The sequence below is a fragment of the Lolium rigidum genome, chromosome 6 (assembly GCF_022539505.1).
Source record: "Lolium rigidum isolate FL_2022 chromosome 6, APGP_CSIRO_Lrig_0.1, whole genome shotgun sequence".
In the NCBI taxonomy this organism is placed as follows: domain Eukaryota; kingdom Viridiplantae; phylum Streptophyta; class Magnoliopsida; order Poales; family Poaceae; genus Lolium; species Lolium rigidum.
Window position 1 is genome coordinate 43,093,025 of NC_061513.1, and position 20,430 is coordinate 43,113,454.

The following is a 20,430-nucleotide window of genomic DNA, read 5'->3' on the forward strand; positions in this document are numbered from 1 at the left end:
CACCAACTTTTTCAAACGGGACCGGGACAGGTGCCACTCGTCGGCCGCGTAGGACCGTTCTGCAGTAATGCGGCTGATGACTCAGCCCATCCTTATCCACCAACCTACACAGTACACGCTGTAAAAAGAAGAAGAGAACTCGCCGCTGGGACAGAAATCCAGGTGAAGCCCGATGAGCCGAAAGTAGTAAAATGCTGTGAGGATAAGAATACCATGAAAGGCAAGTTTTACTTGGATTGTATGGTCCAGAGATATACTATTTGTGCAACTACAATGGCGACGCGCGAAAGCAGGAGAAATTTGTTTGTAGCGTTTAACTTTATCACGTTACTCCATTTTTAATTTGCTCTTTTTTTCTCCACGTTAACCTCGCGTGTGAATGAACTATAATTTGTAAGGCCCATCTCAAGTGGAGGCCCGCATTTTGGACATAAAAAATGGTCAGTTTGGTCCGTTTGAGGTTATCGCGTGGACAGAAATATACTTTTGTACGTTTGAGGTGCTTTGAGTCTCTAACAATGATCTTCATTTAATAAAATTGAAATTTAAATAAAATATTCGCACGCAACCAACGATGTACACCACTACCGTGCAAATTTACAATACGAAATTATTTATATTTTAAGCATAACAAAAATGAAAATTTGCATAAGTCTAGCCCATAGGCACGAACTAATCAGTCGAAAGGGTCACACTCTCTCCTCATTATTGACACACATGCATTTGTGCGGCATTTAAGCCATCTCCAACGCGGCAACACATTCCGCGCCCGCGCTTTTGGATGGGTGGAAATAGACAAAATCGTGGCCCAGCACGCGGATCCATCCAAAACCGGATGGGTCGAAACAGACAAAATCTGGGCCGTGTTTGCGTGGCCGCGGACGCCAGGAGCTGGTCGGTCGCGTCCTCTCCTTGTCCTTCCCTGGTCCGCGTGTCATTGGGACTTAATTTCGTTTTACATTAAAATGAAATATATTACATTTTCTTAATAGTAGGTACTACTATCCTAGCTGTCTCGCCGCCGACTCGCCGTCGTGGCCATGGATTTCACTCGACGCGGGCGTCCTGTACGTGTGAGGATTCCACTCCAGCTTACCAGCTGGGTGGTCCGGCGGCGGCCTTCTTGCGGCGTTTCTCCGCAGCCACCCTCCTTCTTGCCGTCCTCGCAGCTTGGGTGAGCTCGCGTTCCGCCTCTTGCGGCGTTAGGATCCGCTTCCCGCACAACGAGAGCTCGCACGCGGCGGCTCGTTCCACAGCGTCCCGTGCCTCCAGGCGGACGCGGCCGGCGTCCCGGACCTCGTGGTTCTCCTACCGACGATGCAGGCGTTCTTGGCGGCCGAGCTCCGCCTCCGCAGCATCCTACTGGGCGCGCCGGTCGGGCCAGGGCAGCTGGAGGAGGCGGCAGGCTACTTGCCGAGAGAGGAGCTCGTTCTTCCGGCCGATGAGGTCGCCTAAACGGCGGCGACTGGCCCGGACGGAGGCCTCGTGCTCCCTCGTCACGCACGTGAGCTCAACGAGACGCTCCTCGATGGCGACGTTGAGCTTCGCCATCTCGAGGTCGTGGGAGAAATCCTCCGCGTCGACGGTCGTGACGGCATCCACCTCCTTCTCCGCGGCGGGGGGCGATCCCTCTACCGCGGCCTCGTACTAGCCATCGTAGGCCTCGTGCCAGCCGTCTGCGGCCGCCTCCACCAGCTCCGCGTCCTCTGCCTTCTTCGCCGCCCCCTCGAACGCGACGCGGATCACCTCATCGTCGGCTACCCACCGCGCGTCCTGCCGCTCCTCCTCCTCCGTCCGCGGGAACCGGGCGTGGGCGGCGAGGGAGAGCTTGGCCCACGTGGTCTGCAGGGTGTGCGGCATGGCGATGGAGGGGGAGAGGGCGCTGATACGTCTCCAACGTATCTATAATTTCTTATGTTCCATGCTAGTTTTATGACAATACCTACATGTTTTATTCATACTTTATACCGTTTTGATGCATTTTCCGGCACTAACCTATTAACAAGATGCCGAAGCGCCAGTTCCTATTTTCTGCTGTTTTTGGTTTCAGAAATCTTACACAGGAAATATTCTCGGAATTGGACGAAATTAATGCCCACGATCTTATATTTCACGGAAGCTTCCGGAGAGCCGAGAGAGGGACCGAGAGGGGAGCCACGGGGGCCCCACCCCACATGGCGGCGCGGCCAAGGGGGGGGGGCGCCAGCCTATGGGGGGCCACCCCCTGGCTCCACCGAGGCTGCCCTTCCGCCTATATATTCTCTCCGCCTCGAAAACCCTAAAGAGATAAGCCACGGTACGAGAAAAGTTACGCAGCCGTCGCCATCAAGAAGCCAAGATTCGGGGGACAGAAGTGTCTGTTCCGGCACGCCGCCGGGACGGGGAATTGCCCCCGGAAGGCATCTCCATCGACACCACCGCCATCTTCATCGCCGCTGCTGTCTCCTATGATGAGGAGGGAGTAGTTCTCCCTCGAGGCTAAGGGCTGTACCGGTAGCTATGTGGTTCATCTATCTCTCTCTCATGTGATCTTTATGTGATCATGAGCTTTGTATCACTATTAATCTATGTGCTACTCTAGTGATGTTATTAAAGTAGTCTATTCCTCCTTCATGATGTAATGTGGACAGTGTGTGCATCATGTAGTACTTGGCGTAGGTTATGATCGTGATCTCTTGTAGATTGTGAAGTTAACTATTACTATGCACTCTAGAGTTACTTTATATGAACTCCGGAATTACTCTCTATGGTGTGACAGTGACAGTGTTTGCATCTTGTGTGATTCCTTTATGACGTTGTGGAGCTTGTTTACTCCGGCTTGAGGGTGCTCTCGTAGCCCTACACAATGAATGGTGTTTGTTATGCAACAATAGAGTCTTTGAAAGTAGCATAAGAGAAAAGAACTTATTTATTTATGTGATCATTGTTGAGAGTGTCCACTAGTGAAAGTATGATCCCTAGGCCTTGTTTCGAAGCATCGAATCATCGTTTATTTACTGTTCTACTGCATGTTTATTCGCTGCCATATTTATTTCAGATTGCTATTACCGCTCATATTCATCCATATCACTTGCATCTTACTATCTCTTCGCCGAACTAGTGCATCTATACATCTGACGAGTGTATTAGGTGTGTTGGGGACACAAGAGACTTCTTGTATCGTAATTGCAGGGTTGCTTGAGAGGGATATCTTTGTCCTCTACCTTCCTGAGTTCGATAAACCTTGGGTGATTCACTTAAGGGAAACTTGCTGCTGTTCTACAAACCTCTGCTCTTGGAGGCCCAACACTGTCTACAGGAATAGAAGCGTGCGTAGACATCAGGCGCCGGAGAAGGTAGAGGGGGAGAGGACGGTGGAGCGGGTGAGGTGTGCGAGCCCGCGCCCGCTGTCTTTTATAGCTGCCAACCATGGCGGGAAACTTGGGCGCGAGCGCGCACCCTTGCCCTGTTCGCGCGCGCGGGAACCCTAGTGTGCGCGTGAACTTTCCCGCGCGTTCTCCAACCCGCCATTGTTGTCTCGTCGAGGCCTGCCATGGCGCAGCGCCGCCCAGGGAAGACGGACCACGTGGCGGGTTTTTGGGTCGCCGCATTGGGTGCAGCGTGCGACCCAAACGGACACGCGGACGCGGGCCGCTGTCCGCGTGTCCGCGCGCCCACCCAAATGGCCTAAAACGGACGGCCCAATGTATCCTCAAAGAGTATTTAATATTATATCTCAATAATTCATAATAAGTTTTATGCCATGTTATAATTGTATTAATAGGAAGCACTAATGTAAACATACCAGGATCCCTATTGAGCCTTTATGCGAGCCCATTAGCCATTCGATGATCAAGGTTTACCGATCATGGACATTCATGACAATTGACAATGGGATCATATCATTAGCTTTGCACGTGTAGTCGGATTGTCAAGCACGAACTCCACCAACAAATCAAATTATCACCATCTCATCGAAAGATCAGACACCTTTGCCACATCAGTCCTCCCCCTATATATAGTGGGGGCACGTGGGAGGAGGAGAGCACATAATTTGAGGATAATTCTCCCCTCACCATGTCTTTCTCTCTAGTTTTCTCTCCCGCGTGCCGATCCTCAAAGATCTATGCACATGGGCGTTGAATCCATCCCATTACGTCGTCCTACTGCTGGTGTTTCAATCTAGAAGGTCTACTTCCGCATTCTTGGCTGAATTGGTGAACCCGGAGTCATAGTAGAGCACCGTACGTGTGCGAAAACATAGAGGTGCTGCCATTTGTGGCGCCTGTCGTTGTATGAGGGTTATCATGACCCTGAGGTCGGAGATGAAGCAAGACTACATTATCCACGTTCTAGCGGCACATTAACCGCTTTTGGTCTACGAGGGTACGTCACCGAAATCTTCCTGCTACTACTCCTAGATATATCTGGGCAATCGTAATATGCTAGTTTGAAATATTATCGTTTGCCGCCATGAATCCCAACATCAATATCAGAGCCTATCTATGTGTAGTTATTCTTGTACGGTCAGAACACATGTTGAATGTGGGCATTTATTCTATAACTAGTACCCTCTCACATGTGCTTGTTCATATCACGACATGGTTTGCTAAAGTAGCCCCAGCCGACCTTACGCTACGCGTGTCTATCTCTCTTACTTTAATTGATATTGCATTCGCGAAAGCTCATACGGGTAATTTGATTATAACTTGTACTCATATATATTATAAACTTAGTCTTAATGTTTTGCAAATATCCTTGTAGATCATGTCATACGGTCATACCCTAATGTGTTTGTCGACCTTTGCTTTTTGTGCGTAATTAAGGAACTTAAAATGATGGCTCTAACTTCATAGAATGGTACCAACGTTTAATAACTTACTCTACGTGATACAAGAACCGCTAGGAGATCAACCCTAGAACTTCGCGAGTGAGCATAATAATGATGATTATCGTATTCATTGTGACTTGTCCATAGAAATCAAATGCGCCATTGCTTTATTCCATGGATTCTGAGTTGCGGGTACACTTCTGGAACACTAGCGCATTTGATGTGGTTGATGAACTTAAGCTGTTGTTATATCGCAAGTCAGAAGGATAAAACATGAGTGTTTGGAGTTGGGGAACATGCATAAAATTCATAGGTGCCTAGCGCATGATTTGGACTATTGGATGACATACGATAAATGGGGTGTAGCATTCGCCCCCAAGCTACAAAGATAGTGTCTTGGGCTATGTCATGAGAGAAAAGTCGTTCACCTTTCATCCATTCTTGGCCAAGTTGAGAACTCTGAAAGTAGAAAAAATTACAGGTGAAGTCATCGATGGAGAAGGTATATAGGATATACGAGTTATACATTTTTTTCATTACAAACACTTATTATGGTTTACTAACTATTTTGATACTTGTTCTGTTTTATTGAAAACCAGAACCTACTGCCTGGGAGATTGTTTGGAAAAGATGAGGAGACGCGTGTGTTGATGGCAAGCAAGATGGTTGATGACCGATAACATTCTAACTCTACATCTAGCATTTTTATTAGTTATATGGATTTGAATAAATTTGGTAATTGTTATGATTGTTAACCTTGCAAGTATGCCTTATATTTCGCAAGACAATTATTCATATAAGTCAGAGACAAGTCAGTTGTTCTATTTCTATTTCTATGAATAAAATATTTTATGGTCACATTTCGGTTTTGAATGAGTTATTCTCATTTAATCTCGATTATAGTAGCTTGACCATTTACAAAATATTAAAAAATGTTGAAAGATATCCAAAATTGATAATGACATCATTTTTCAATTAACACTACGTTTTAAATCATGTTGGTATTATATGCCTCATTCTAATTAATCACAATGTCTTTAGATACTTGATCTTTTGACGCATGAAAATTATGCCTCATGATTAAAACTCCGCATTCTGGTAAAAGGGAATATGCGTTAAAATTATTGAATATCATACAAACGATGTATTGGATTTCAGCAAGTAGTGGATATCATGTAAACTTCATTATTTTTTAAAGTGAATATGTATATTTACTAAATGAAACACGAGTCTGAATCCACTTGCCAGGTTCAAAGAATTTCAGAATGGAGACATATATTATATTTACAAGAAGACCGAGTCTTTCTAATTTGATCAAAGTGACAAAGTTTTGAGTTCTGTTTTCTGCATATGGACTTGTGAAAGTTGTTCCGCCAATTGCAACGCTTGAAATATATCATTGTGTTGTATATCTGAAGTATTGTAATCATACTCTGTTGAATAAAGTATGGTCTAAACTATCTCTTATTGTGTTACCAATATTATTTAGGGTTAGAGAAGAGCAAACACTCATGTTAAATAAGAAAACCATCTAAAATTCATGAAAATTTTGAGTTACGGGACAATTCGAAATTAAGATGAGTAAGTACTTTTAATGTATTCTTAGTAGCTATGAATACATCTTCCTCAAAACTAAAAGAGGCAAAAGTTCATGTCTCAGCCACAACAACCACGCCTGGGGTGCGGGACAAAACACACTGACCGTTAGTCGGTCGTCCATCTAATTTCCAGGAAAGCCTTGCTCCTAAGTGGAAGATCGATCTAGGGCGCTCCAATTTGGTGATGAGGACCCGAAGCTAAACCTTAGCTCCTCCGAGGGACAAACACTTTCTATGGCGGCAAGGCAAGGACAACGATGGGTTCTATATTTGGAGAGAGAGAGAGAGAGAGAGAGAGAGGGGAGAGAGAGAGGGAGGGAGAGAGAGACGAGGAGTGAGAGCTGAGATAAAAAAAAATTGGGAAAGGAGATAACAGACGAGAACATGGGTAAGGTCGACAACGACGAAATGTAATTTAATGGTGGAATGAACAACGGAAATACCTAACAAGGTTGACCCAATAAAAGATAACGGGAGAGGATATGCGAGTTCAGATGTTTTCCTCCGAATTCAAACACTTTTAACTCATGCTGAAACAAATTTAATCAAAAAGGACACTCTAGACTATTGCACATGTGACAATAAATGTTGTGAGCAATTACAAGCAACAACGTGGCGTCATGCTGCCATACCGGACGGTGCCCTCCTCGAAATCGAAAAGATAATAAAAAGGGAAAAGATGGAGGGAGGGCCAGATCTCGTAACTTCCGCGACGCCGCAGTACGTCAGTTCAGTTTTCAGGTTCCGTTCTGCATCATTTTCCGTTTCTCGGGACTCGAAGCCACGACGTGAAAAGTCCCGGAGAATTCGGCGGCCACCCACACCGGCCGGTGACGCCGCCGCCGTGTTGTTGGGCCGACCTGTCAGGCAATGGATAACACCGGTGGCCGATGCAGCCATGACTCGGCGGGCGGAGGACGCGTGCAGCTTTTCTTTTCTTAACCAGCCTTGCCCTATCCGGAATGCCCATCCCGACGCCCACCATTCCGTAGAGCCATTTGTGCCCGTCCTTCTCGCTTACTGTGGCTCCCGCACTGCTTGGTCCCGCTCGTCTGTGTCGTAACAGGATGAAGCTTCGGTGTCTTCAAGTTCGTTAGGCGCCGTGCGTAGACTGTTACGCTGACCAGGCCCCAAACTGATGCGTGATCCACGACCAGCGCGTGGGGCCTATAAAGCTCTTTTTCCGCCAGCGCTTCCCCTTCCTTCTCCACTCGTCTTCCGCTGCCTCCATTCCCAGCTCTCTCGCGCGCTCTCCTTCGCTCATCGTCGCTAACACAAGATCATGCAGACGCCCACCACACGCAAGCTCGCCATGGAGGAGACCACCGGCCACGGCGGCCACGGCGACCACGACGCGCGGCTGATCCGCGACCTCTGCACGCTGCTCGTCACCATCATCGCCCCCGTCGCGGCGGCGTCGGCTCCGCCGGACACGCGCAGGCCCGTTGCCCCCGGGCGCCCGCTGGGCGGCATGTCGCCGGCGGCCGCGGCCTCGATGCTCCTCGGCGCGTCCATGGCGCTCATGCTCTGCGGCTCGGTCACCTTCGCCATCGGCTTCCTCCTCATGCCCTGGGTCGCCGGCGTCGCCCTGCTCTTCGGCTTCGCGGGCGTCGTCTCCACCCTCTCCTCCGGCCTCCTCCCCTCCCCCTCCACTAAGCTGCAACCGCTGTCTGCGCCCCCGCCGCCGACGCAAGGCCGGATCCGCCCGTCTCCGGTCAGCCCTCGCCCTGCTACGGATAAGCTCGTGGCGTGGCGCTGATCTGGTCACTGAATCCACTACGGAGCTAGTACTTAATTAGTTTTTATTACTTGCTCTTTCTTTAGGCCGGGTTATCCATCCCCGTGTGAAAAATTGCTCCGCCTTTTTGTTGTTGTAATGTTTCATTCGCTCAAAAAAGTCGCAACAGATACTGATTAGGAGATCGAGTACTACCGACGGAAGCAAACGATTGCGATTTGTTTCGATTGTTTCCGTCATACGAGTGTTATGTGCAGCAACATAACTGAGGGTAACGTACTCGGCCTGCTTCCTTCGATAACCCGAAATAAACTGCGACATCTGTCTCGCTCGGAATTTTTGCACTGTATAGTGTACAACTTTGCCACGGCAGCTTAACTTGTGTACGAGTACGTACAAGCGTGGCTTGGTCTGGATTGGTCGCCATGAGCCCATCACCCATGTGTGTATATCGGAGACTGAAGATGATGGCAAGTGTTGATTGAGTGTGCGCTTTACCTGCCCGGTTGAGGCTGGGCGAGCGATTGCGTGTAAAAGTGCTTCGTGTTAAGATACGGGCAGTTCAATCAACTCGTGTCTCGTTTTCACATGATTAGGGGAGCTTTCGCTTTCTCGCGTCATTGCGACCTCGCTAACTGTAGCACCAATCAGTGATCCGGAATGCGACGTTGGGCACCTGTTTCACTTGTCAGCCTGTCACCCCGTGCTCTTCAAAGATTCACTGTCAGGAATAATGGGCACCAACTGTTTAAGACGGGTTTGCTAGGTCGCATCATAGTTTTCAGCTTGAGCCATTACCCGTTCATGAACTTCCCTCGGAAGGGGAAAGTGATAAGCATCCATTTCGGGGAAGAGGTGCTTGATGATTTGGCCAATGTTCACGCAGTAGGATCAAGGATACAAAGGAGATAACTAGTTGTAAGCAGCCAAAAACGAAAATAAGAGATTATGACCGCACGGAGAGGATGCCAACCGTAGCCTGAAATCCGAACAACCGCCTATCCACAATCCGCGAACTAGCCCACACAGTCACGCTCAAGTCGTGGAGCATGAACTAGGTGCAATCCGCAAAGAAGTCATGAACTCTAATCCACACAACCACGCTCAAGTCGTGGAGCACAAATTAGGTGCAAATCCGCGAGGAATCACGAGAATAAGGGTTGCAAGGTCTCTCCAACTAAGGATGAGCTTTGTCTTTGTTCTGAATATGAAGTGGCTCCAAAAAGTCCCCAACAAGAGGAAGCACTAGGTTATTTATACTAAGGGACAACCCCCTGGTTAGGTCTGGAAAGAGATGAGGTAAATAACCAGCTTGAGGGTAAAAAACGTTATGGGAAGATAGTAAACTTGAGGGGTTATTGAGAGGCTTCTCGGAAATCGCGAAAATTTAACAGACTAGACACTTTCCACCAAAACAGCCATAACTTTGGCTCCAGAACTCGAAATGATGTGAGACTTATTTTTGTTGGAATGATAATTTAATGGAGCTTATTTTGGTATAGCCCACTGGCCCCATCTCTCCAGTATATGGCATTGCCATGATGAAAGTTTAGAGGCAAAACTGGTGACTGCAGATTTCTTCGAGACTTGTGTTGATGTCTTGAAACTTATTGTTGGTGACTTTGCTCTTCATTATTGTGGGCACCCTTCAACCTTGTTCCTGAATAAAAACAATGACAAAGTGGATGAAAGCATATCCGTAAGATAGGTATTACAAGATAAACTTAGGTTAGCGTTCAGCTGATCGCTTATTTATTTTGCGCGACTTCTTGTGATAGGTCCATTGATGTTTTGTGCGTTGTTGATGGCTGGGATGTCCTCATCATCCTTCCCCTCTTGAAAAGGTCCAAAGTAAGGCCGGGGAGAGGTCGGAGACATTAAAGGTTGTACTAACACCATACTCTGTTGGAAGGTCAATCTTGTAGGCGTTGTTATTTATCTTCTCAAGAACTTTGAATGGATCATCTCCACGTGGATTTAACTTGCACTTGCGCTGGGCAGGAAAATGGTCCTTCCGCAAATTTATCCACACCAAATATCCTTCCTCAAAGAAGATTTTCTTCCTTCCTTTATTTTCACGAGTGGCATATTGTTCAGCCATCTTCTCAATGTTCTCGTTTACCTTCTCATGGAGCTTTTTGACAAATTCAGCACGCTTACTTGCATCAAGGTTGGTTCGTTCCTGTAATGGCAAAGGCAAGAGGTCTATGGGAGCAATAGGTTTGAAACCATAAACAAGGTCAAAAGGGCAAAATTTTGTGGTCGAATGTACCGCCCTATTGTATGCGAACTCCACATGAGGTAGACATTCTTCCCACATCTTCAAAATTCTTCTTTAGGACTGCTCGCAACATCATGGACAATGTGCGGTTAACAACTTCAGTTTGTCCATCAGTTTTGGGTGACAAGTAGTTGAGAATAAGAGCTTTGTTCCAAGTTTTCCCCACAAGGTCTTCCAAAAATAACTCAAGAATTTGGTGTCTCAGTCTGAAACAATGGTGCGTGGGACTCCATGTAGACGAACAACTTCCCTGAAAAATAAATCAGCAATGTATTGTCGCTCTTGTGACATGGAATAAAGTGTGCCATTTTACTGAATCTATCCACTACCACGAATACTGAATCACTCCCACTTTTAGTACATGGCGATCCCAGAACGAAATCCACTAATATATCTTCCCATGGTGTGCTTGGAATAGATAGAGGAGTATAAATGCCATGAGGGTTCAAACGGGACTTAGCCTTGTGGCAAATCTCGCAACGCAACACGTAGCGCTCCACGTCTCGTCTCATGTTTGGCCAAAAGAAGTGGTCGATCAGCACACTCTCAGTTTTTTCGCTCCAAAATGTCCCATGAGTCCACCAGTGTGAGCCTCTTGCAAAAGTAATAAATGCACCGAACACTCCGGAATGCATAGTTTGTTATCCCGAAACAAAAACCCATCATGCAAGTGAAACTTTTTTCAACCCTTTCCCTTGCTGCATTTTGCAAATGGTTCAGAGAAATATGAGTCTTTAGCATATAGTTCTTTGATGCTCTCTAATCCAAGAATTTTGGCATCTAGTTGGGATAGTAAAATATGACATGTAGATAAGGCATCAACAACAACATTATCCTTTCCTATCTTGTACTTGAAAATATAAGGGAAAGACTCTATGAATTCACCCCATTTTGTATGTCTACGGTTTAGTTTTAGTTGATTCTTGAGATGTTTCAGAGGTTCATGGTCTGAGTGAATAATAGACTCTTTGGCCATAGGTAGTGTTGCCATGTTTCTAGCGACCGCACAAGAGCATACAAATCCTTATCATAAACTGAATAATTAAGTGTCGGACCACTTAGTTTCTCACTGAAATATGCAATGGGTTTACCTTCTTGCATCAACACTCCTCCGTTGCCAACTCCACTTGCATCACATTCAATCTCGAAAGTCTTACCAAAATCAGGGAGTGCGAGAAGTGGTGCTGATGTCAACCTATCCTTAAGTTCATGGAAGGACTTGTCTTGTGCCACACCCCATTTGAATGGAGTTTCTTTCTTGGTCAGCTCATTCATTCGTGCAGCAATGGTGCCGAAATCCTTCACAAAACGGCGGTAGAACCCCGCTAGTCCAAGGAAGCTTCGTACTTGGCTCACGTTTTGGGGAGGCAGCCACTCATGAATTGCTTTGATCTTCTCTTCATCCACCTCCACTCCTTGTCCTGAAACAACAAAGCCAAGAAACACAACCTTTTCGGTGCAAAAACTGCACTTTTCCACATTCACATATAATTTCTCCTGTTGGAGGACAGTAAGTACACACTTAATATGTTCATCATGTTCCTCCAAAGTTTTGCTATAAATCAATATATCATCAAAGTAAACCACTACAAATTTTTCAATAAAGGATCTAAGCACATGGTTCATCAATCGCATGAAGGTACTAGGTGCATTTGTTAACCCAAAAGGCATAACAAGCCATTCATACAAACCAAATTTAGTTTTGAAAGCAGTTTTCCATTCATCACCTCCCCTCATTCTAATTTGGTGATATCCACTTCGCAAATCAATCTTCGAAAAAATAGTGGAACCACAAAGTTCATCAAGCATGTCATCAAGTCTAGGAATTGGATGCCTATACCTTATTGTTATGTTGTTTAGGGTTCTACAATCAGTGCATATTCTCGAAGATCCATCTTTCTTTGGCACTAAATGAATAGGTACAACACAAGGAGAAAGACTTTCCCTTATATAACCTTAATGGAGGAGTGATACGTCTCCGACGTATCGATAATTTCTTATGTTCCATGCCACATTATTGATGATATCTACATGTTTTATACACATTATATATCGTATTTATGCATTTTCCAGCACTAACCTATTAACGAGATGCCGAAGAGCCAGTTGCTGTTTTCTGCTGTTTTTGGTTTCAGAAATCCTAGTAAAGAAATATTCTCGGAATTGGACGAAATCAACGCCCAAGATCCTATTTTTGCACGAAGCTTCCAGAAGACCGAGGGGGAAAGGAAGTGGGGCCACGAGGCGCCGACACAACAGGGCGGCGCGGCCTGGCCCTTGGCCGCGCAGCCCTGGCGTGTGGGGCCCTCGTGTGGCCCCCCGCGTTGCCCTTCCGCCTACTTAAAGCCTTCGTCGCGAAACCCCCGATGCCGAGAGCCACGATACGGAAAACCTTGCGAGACGCCGCCGCCGCCAATCCCATCTCGGGGGATTCCGGAGATCACCTCCGGCACCCTGCCGGAGAGGGGAATCATCTCCCGGAGGACTCTTCACCGCCATGGTCGCCTCCGGAGTGATGAGTGAGTAGTTCACCCCTGGACTATGGGTCCATAGCAGTAGCTAGATGGTTGTCTTCTCCTCATGTGCTTCATTGTCGGATCTTGTGAGCTGCCTAACATGATCAAGATCATCTATCCGTAATTCTATATGTTGTGTTTGTCGGGATCCGATGGATAGAGAATACTATGTTATGTTGATTATCAATCTATTACCTATGTGTTGTTTATGATCTTGCATGCTCTCCGTTATTAGTAGAGGCTCTGGCCAAGTTTTTGCTCTTAACTCCAAGAGGGAGTATTTATGCTCGATAGTGGGTTCATGCCTCCATTAAATGCGGGACGATGACGAGAAAGTTCTAAGGTTGTGGATGTCTTGTTGCCACTAGGGATAAAACATTGATGCTATGTCCGAGGATGTAGTTATTGATTACATTACGCACCATACTTAATGCAATTGTCCGTTGTTTTGCAACTTAATACTGGAAGGGGTTCGGATGATAACCCGAAGGTGGACTTTTTAGGCATAGATGCATGCTTGGATAGCGGTCTATGTACTTTGTCGTAATGCCCAATTAAATCTCACAATATTCATCATGTCATGTATGTGCATTGTTATGCCCTCTCTATTTGTCAATTGCCCGACTGCAATTTGTTCACCCAACATGCTATCTTATGGGAGAGACACCTCTAGTGAACTGTGGACCCCGGTCCATTCTTTTACATTAAATACAATCTATCGCAATACTTGTTCTACTCGTTTTACGCAAACAATCATCATCCACACTATACATCTAATCCTTTGTAACGAGCAAGCCGGTGAGATTGACAACCTCACTTGTTTCGTTGGGGCAAAGTACTTTGGTTGTGTTGTGCGGGTTCCATGTTGGCGCCGGAATCTCCGGTGTTGCGCCGCACTACATCCCGCCGCCATCAACCTTCAACGTGCTTCTTGGCTCCTCCCGGTTCGATAAACCTTGGTTTCTTTCCGAGGAAAACTTGCTACTGTGCGCATCATACCTTCCTCTTGGGGTTCCCAACGGACGTGTGCTGTACACGCCATCAAGGAGTTCCTGAACTTCCCTATGAATTTCTTTGGTCTCTTCTGAATTGGTTCGGTATGGGGGTCGGTTGGGAAAGGATGCCCCTGGAACCAAGTAAAGCCTAAGGACATATTTGTCCATATGCAACTGCGCAGTAACAGATTTCTTTGCTGTCACGAATTTCGATCTGCCCCTCTGTAGGTAGCTCAGAAAATTATGCCAATTTACGTGCGTGATCCACAGATATGTACGCAACTTTCATTAAATTTGGGAATTTTCATTTGAGCAAGTCTGGTGCCTCAATAAAATCCATCTTTATGGACTGTTCTGTTTTGACAGATTCTGCCTTTTATTTCGCATTGCCTCTTTTGCTATGTTGGATGAATTTCTTTGATCCATTAATCTCCAGTAGCTTTATGCAATGTCCAGAAGTGTTAAGAATGATTGTGTCACCTCTGAACATGTTAATTTTTATTGTCCACTAACCCTCTAATGAGTTGTTTCGAGTTTGGTGTGGAGGAAGTTTTCAAGGATCAAGAGAGGAGAATGATGCAATATGATCAAGGAGAGTGAAAGCTCTAAGCTTGGGGATGCCCCGGTGGTTCACCCCTGCATATTTTAAGAAGACTCAAGCGTCTAAGCTTGGGGATGCCCAAGGCATCCCCTTCTTCATCGACAACATTATCGGGTTCCTCCCCGAAACTATATTTTTATTCCATCACATCTTATGTGCTTTGCTTGGAGCGTCGGTTTGTTTTTGTTTTGTTTGAATAAAATGGATCCTAGCTTTCATTGTGTGGGAGAGAGACACGCTCCGCTGTTGCATATGGACAAATATGTCCTTAGGCTTTACTCATAGTATTCATGGCGAAGGTTGAATCTTCTTCGTTAAGTTGTTATATGGTTTGGAATTGGGAAATGCTACATGTAGTAATTCTAAAATGTCTTGAATAATTTGATACTTGGCAATTGTTGTGCTCATGTTTAAGCTCTTGCATCATATACTTTGCACTCATTAATGAAGAAACACCTATAGCTTGCTAAATTTGGTTTGCATATTTGGTCTCTCTAAAGTCTAGATAATTTCTATTATTGAGTTTGAACAACAAGGAAGACGGTGTAGAGTCTTATAATATTTACAATATGTCTTTTATGTGAGTTTTGCTGCACCGGTTCATCCTTGTGTTTGTTTCAAATAACCTTGCTAGCCTAAACCTTGTATCGAGAGGGAATACTTCTCATGCATCCAAAATCCTTGAGCCAACCACTATGCCATTTGTGTCCACCATACCTACCTACTACATGGTATTTCTCCGCCATTCCAAAGTAAATTGCTTGAGTGCTACCTTTAAAATTTCCATCATTCGCCTTTGCAATATATAGCTCATGGGACAAATAGCTTAAAAACTATTATGGTATTGAATATGTACTTATGCACTTTATCTCTTATTAAGTTGCTTGTTGTGCGATAACCATGCTTCTGGGGACGCCATCAACTACTCTTTGTTGAATATCATGTGAGTTGCTATGCATGTCCGTCTTGTCTGAAGTAAGAGAGATCTACCACTTTAATGGTTAGAGCATGCATATTGTTAGAGAAGAACATTGGGCCACTAACTAAGGCCATGAATCATGGTGGAAGTTTCAGTTTTGGACATATATCCTCAATCTCATATGAGAACACTAATTGTTTCCACATGCTTATGCATTAAAGAGGAGTCCATTATCTGTTGTCCATGTTGTCCCGGTATGGATGTCTAAGTTGAGAATAATCAAAAGCGAGAAATCCAAAATGCGAGCTTTCTCCTTAGACCTTTGTACGAGCGGCATGGAGGTACCCCATTGTGACACTTGGTTAAAACAAGTGTATTGCGATGATCCGGTAGTCCAAGCTAATTAGGACAAGGTGCGGGCACTATTAGTATACTATGCATGAGGCTTGCAACTTGTAAGATATAATTTACATGATACATATGCTTTATTACTACCGTTGACAAAATTGTTTCATGTTTTCAAAATAAAAGCTCTAGCATAAATACAGCAATCGATGCTTTCCTCTTTGAAGGACCTTTCTTTTACTTTTATGTTGAGTCAGTTCACCTATTTCTCTCCACCTCAAGAAGCAAACACTTGTGTGAACTGTGCATTGATTCCTACATACTTGCATATTGCACTTGTTATATTACTCTATGTTGACAATTATCCATGAGATATACATGTTATAAGTTGAAAGCAACCGCTGAAACTTAATCTTCCTTTGTGTTGCTTCAATACCTTTACTTTGATTTATTGCTTTATGAGTTAACTCTTATGCAAGACTTATTGATGCTTGTCTTGAAGTACTATTCATGAAAAGTCTTTGCTTTATGATTCATTTGTTTACTCATGTCATTACCATTGTTTTGATCGCTGCATTCATTACATATGTTTACAATAGTATGATCAAGGTTATGATGGCATGTCACTCCGGAAATTATCTTTGTTATCGTTTACCTGCTCGGGACGAGCGAGAACTAAGCTTGGGGATGCTGATACGTCTCCGACGTATCGATAATTTCTTATGTTCCATGCCACATTATTGATGATATCTACATGTTTTATACACATTATATGTCGTATTTATGCATTTTCCGGCACTAACCTATTAACGAGATGCCGAAGAGCCAGTTGTTGTTTCCTGCTGTTTTTGGTTTCAGAAATCCTAGTAAAGAAATATTCTCGGAATTGGACGAAATCAACGCCCAGGGTCCTATTTTTGCACGAAGCTTCCAGAAGACCGAGGGGGAAAGGAAGTGGGGCCATGAGGCGCCGACACAACAGGGCGGCGCGGCCTGGCCCTTGGCCGCGCGGCTCTGGCGTGTGGGGCCCTCGTGTGGCCCCCCGCGTTTCCCTTCCGCCTACTTAAAGCCTTCGTCGCGAAACCCCCACATGCGAGAGCCACGATACGAAACCTATGCGAGACGCCGCCGCCGCCAATCCCATCTCGGGGGATTCTGGAGATCACCTCCGGCACCCTGCCGGAGAGGGGAATCATCTCCCGGAGGACTCTTCACCGCCATGGTCGCCTCCGGAGTGATGAGTGAGTAGTTCACCCCTGGACTATGGGTCCATAGCGATAGCTAGATGGTTGTCTTCTCCTCATGTGCTTCATTGTCGGATCTTGTGAGCTGCCTAACATGATCAAGATCATCTATCCGTAATTCTATATGTTGTGTTTGTCGGGATCCGATGGATAGAGAATACTATGTTATGTTGATTATCAATCTATTACCTATGTGTTGTTTATGATCTTGCATGCTCTCCGTTATTAGTAGAGGCTCGGCCAAGTTTTTGCTCTTAACTCCAAGAGGGAGTATTTATGCTCGATAGTGGGTTCATGCCTCCATTAAATCCGGGACGAGTGACGAAAGTTCTAAGGTTGTGGATGTGTCTGTTGCCACTAGGGATAAAACATTGATGCTATGTCCGAGGATGTAGTTATTGATTACATTACGCACCATACTTAATGCAATTGTCCGTTGTTTTGCAACTTAATACTGGAAGGGGTTCGGATGATAACCTCGAAGGTGGACTTTTTAGGCATAGATGCATGCTTGGATAGCGGTCTATGTACTTTGTCGTAATGCCCAATTAAATCTCACAATATTCATCATGTCATGTATGTGCATTGTTATGCCCTCTCTATTTGTCAATTGCCCGACTGCAATTTGTTCACCCAACATGCTATCTTATGGGAGAGACACCTCTAGTGAACTGTGGACCCCGGTCCATTCTTTTACATTAAATGCAATCTACTGCAATACTTGTTCTACTGTTTTCTGCAAACAATCATCATCCACACTATACATCTAATCCTTTGTAACAGCAAGCCGGTGAGATTGACAACCTCACTGTTTCGTTGGGGCAAAGTACTTTGGTTGTGTTGTGCAGGTTCCATGTTGGCGCCGGAATCTCTGGTGTTGCGCCGCACTACATCCCGCCGCCATCAACCTTCAACGTGCTTCTTGGCTCCTCCTGGTTCGATAAACCTTGGTTTCTTTCTGAGGGAAAACTTGCTACTGTGCGCATCATACCTTCCTCTTGGGGTTCCCAACGGACGTGTGCTGTACACGCCATCAAGGAGTTCCTGAACTTCCCTATGAATTTCTTTGGTCTCTTCTGAATTGGTTCGGTATGGGGGTCGGTTGGGCAAGGATGCCCCTGGAACCAAGTAAATTTTATGTTCAATGCCTTGCTTTGGTGGCAGCCCAGGTGGTATCTCATCGGGAAATACATCCTCGTACTCCTGCAATAAATAAAAAATAATACTAGGCAAGGTAGATGATGAGTCAGTAGTAACCACAAATGTGTCTTTGTACAGGAGTACAAAGAATGGAGTATTAGGTTCTCTCAGTTCCCGTATATCCCGTTTCCTAGCCATTATAGATAATCCCATTTTTTCCCGGCGCTTGGATTTATTTGGTTGTGGGGCTTTGGGCTGTGGTGACACTCCCTCACTTTGTTGGTGGCTCGCTCTTTGTGTATGATCACTCTCTCCCTTTTGCTTGCCTTTCCTTTTTTACTTCATCAAGATAAACCTCCTCGGGTGTCATGGGCAGCCATGTGTATTTCCCCTCCATGATTAACGCACAAACGGTTTGAATGCCCGCTGATTTGCACATCACGATCATGTAACCAATGGCGTCCCATAAGCAAGTGACAAGCATGCATTGGTACCACATCACACTCAACTTCATCCTTATATGCACCTACTGAAATTGGTACTATCACGCTGTTGGACACTTTTATTGAACCACAATCATTCAGTCATTGCATACGGTAGGGATGAGGATGACGCTTGGTTTGCAATTGCAACTTCTCAACCATCTTTGTGTTTGCAATATTGTTGAAGCTTCCACTATCCACAATGACTCGACATAACTTGGAATTTACAAGGCTGCGTGTATGAAAAAGATTATGCTGCTGCCCCTTTTCTTCCTCCACAACCTGGGCATTAAGGGAGCGACATACAACCAGCGACTCTCCCTGCAGCTCCTCATGTGATAAAATATTTCCTTCCACTTCCCACTCATGTCCAGCCTCAACTTCATTGTTACCATTTTTAGTATCACTCTCAGACTCCCATTCACCTTGTTCATTGATGATCATAGTTATGCGACTTGGACATTGAGAGGATATGTGCCCTCTTCCTTTGCACTTGTGGCATTGAATATTGCTGCTGTGAGAAGAACTCTTTGTTGCTGGTGGTGTAGAGGATGCTCCTGCTGAAGCAGTAGGTCTTCTATCTTGATTACGAATAGCCGATGAAGACGCTGTTGAGGCTGAAGGTTGCCTCGGTGGTGCACCTTCAGACTGGGATTTGTAGGGCTGTTGTGGTTGCTGACATGATGACGAATTAGAGCGGTGCCGAAAGCTGCAAGATCTCCCATTCCGCATGTTCTTCTTCTCCACTCGAATAGCTTGGTGCACAACATCTTGCAGCGAGTCATAAGGAAACATCTCCACAAAATCTGAGATCTTATCATTCAGTCCATGCAAAAATCTCGCTGTCTTCGCTTCTTCACTTTCTTGTGTTCTAGTATGGATCAGTAAAACCTCCATATCTTTATAGTACTCCTCGACCATGCGAGAACCTTGTGTCAGCTCCTGCAATCTTTTATGTAGCTGCCTCTCATAATATGAAGGGACAAAACAGTGCCTCATGATTCTCCTCATCACAGTCCAGCTGCGAACATATTCATGGCCCGAAGCAAATCGATCTTCTTGCAGCTGATTCAACCAAGTGAGTGCATGACCAGAGAACTCCATAACATCAAGATCAACTCTCTTTGCTTCAGAAAACCCATGAACACGAAAAATCTGATCGCACCTTTCCCGCCACTCAATATATGCATCCGGATCTTCCTTCCCTGTGAATGATGGAATATTCAACTTCACCTTTGCAAGGCTATCACGATCTTCTCTCTCACGACGGTCATAGGCACGACCATTGCAACCAAAAGCAGCACCTCGGTGAGGTGGGGAATGTGGTTCATAATTTCCCACACCATCATACTCGTCTCCATGATCTGAAAAGTCATCATTGTACATATCATCACCATCATGTGCAGCTCGTCATTGGTGAGCAGCAGCAAACCCACGGGGTCCATGGCCTCGCCCGTGAGCTCCTCCTCCATGATGCCCACCCGCATGAGGTGTAGCATCTTCACCACGCCGTCTATCAGCCCCACCAGCAGGGGCACCTGCAGCTCGCTCATGGTCATCGGAGAGGTTGTTGTTGGTGTTCCGCCCATTCTCAGCGACTAGCGAGGCAGCGGGGCGAGATTGGTGTTGAGCTCCATTACCTGCTGCAGGTAGACATTCAGCAAGAAACCTTTCAAAGGCCGCCAACTGTGTGTCCACTGTGTTTTGAACTTCTCGAATCTTGGGATCAAGCACATCACTAGTCACCGGAATGTCGTCTTC

At 45.6% G+C, this 20,430-nt stretch overlaps 1 protein-coding gene and 1 pseudogene across 1 annotated transcript; one reads left to right on the forward strand and one right to left on the reverse strand.

Moving 5' to 3' along the window:
• The first annotated feature begins 7,632 nt into the window (after positions 1-7,632).
• On the forward strand, positions 7,633-8,369 carry LOC124667794. Its single transcript, XM_047205035.1, has one exon. It carries the CDS (start codon positions 7,691-7,693, stop codon positions 8,165-8,167), a length of 477 nt encoding a protein of 158 aa, XP_047060991.1. The 5' UTR covers positions 7,633-7,690; the 3' UTR covers positions 8,168-8,369.
• Positions 8,370-9,968: 1,599 nt separating this feature from the next.
• Positions 9,969-20,228, reverse strand: LOC124662527 (annotated as a pseudogene).
• Between the last annotated feature and the right edge of the window lie 202 nt (positions 20,229-20,430).

What these genes read in the sequence shown, in the direction of transcription:
- LOC124667794 (XM_047205035.1), top strand. Translation starts at nt 7,691, where the DNA reads ATGCAGACGCCCACCACACGCAAGCTCGCCATGGAGGAGACCACCGGC.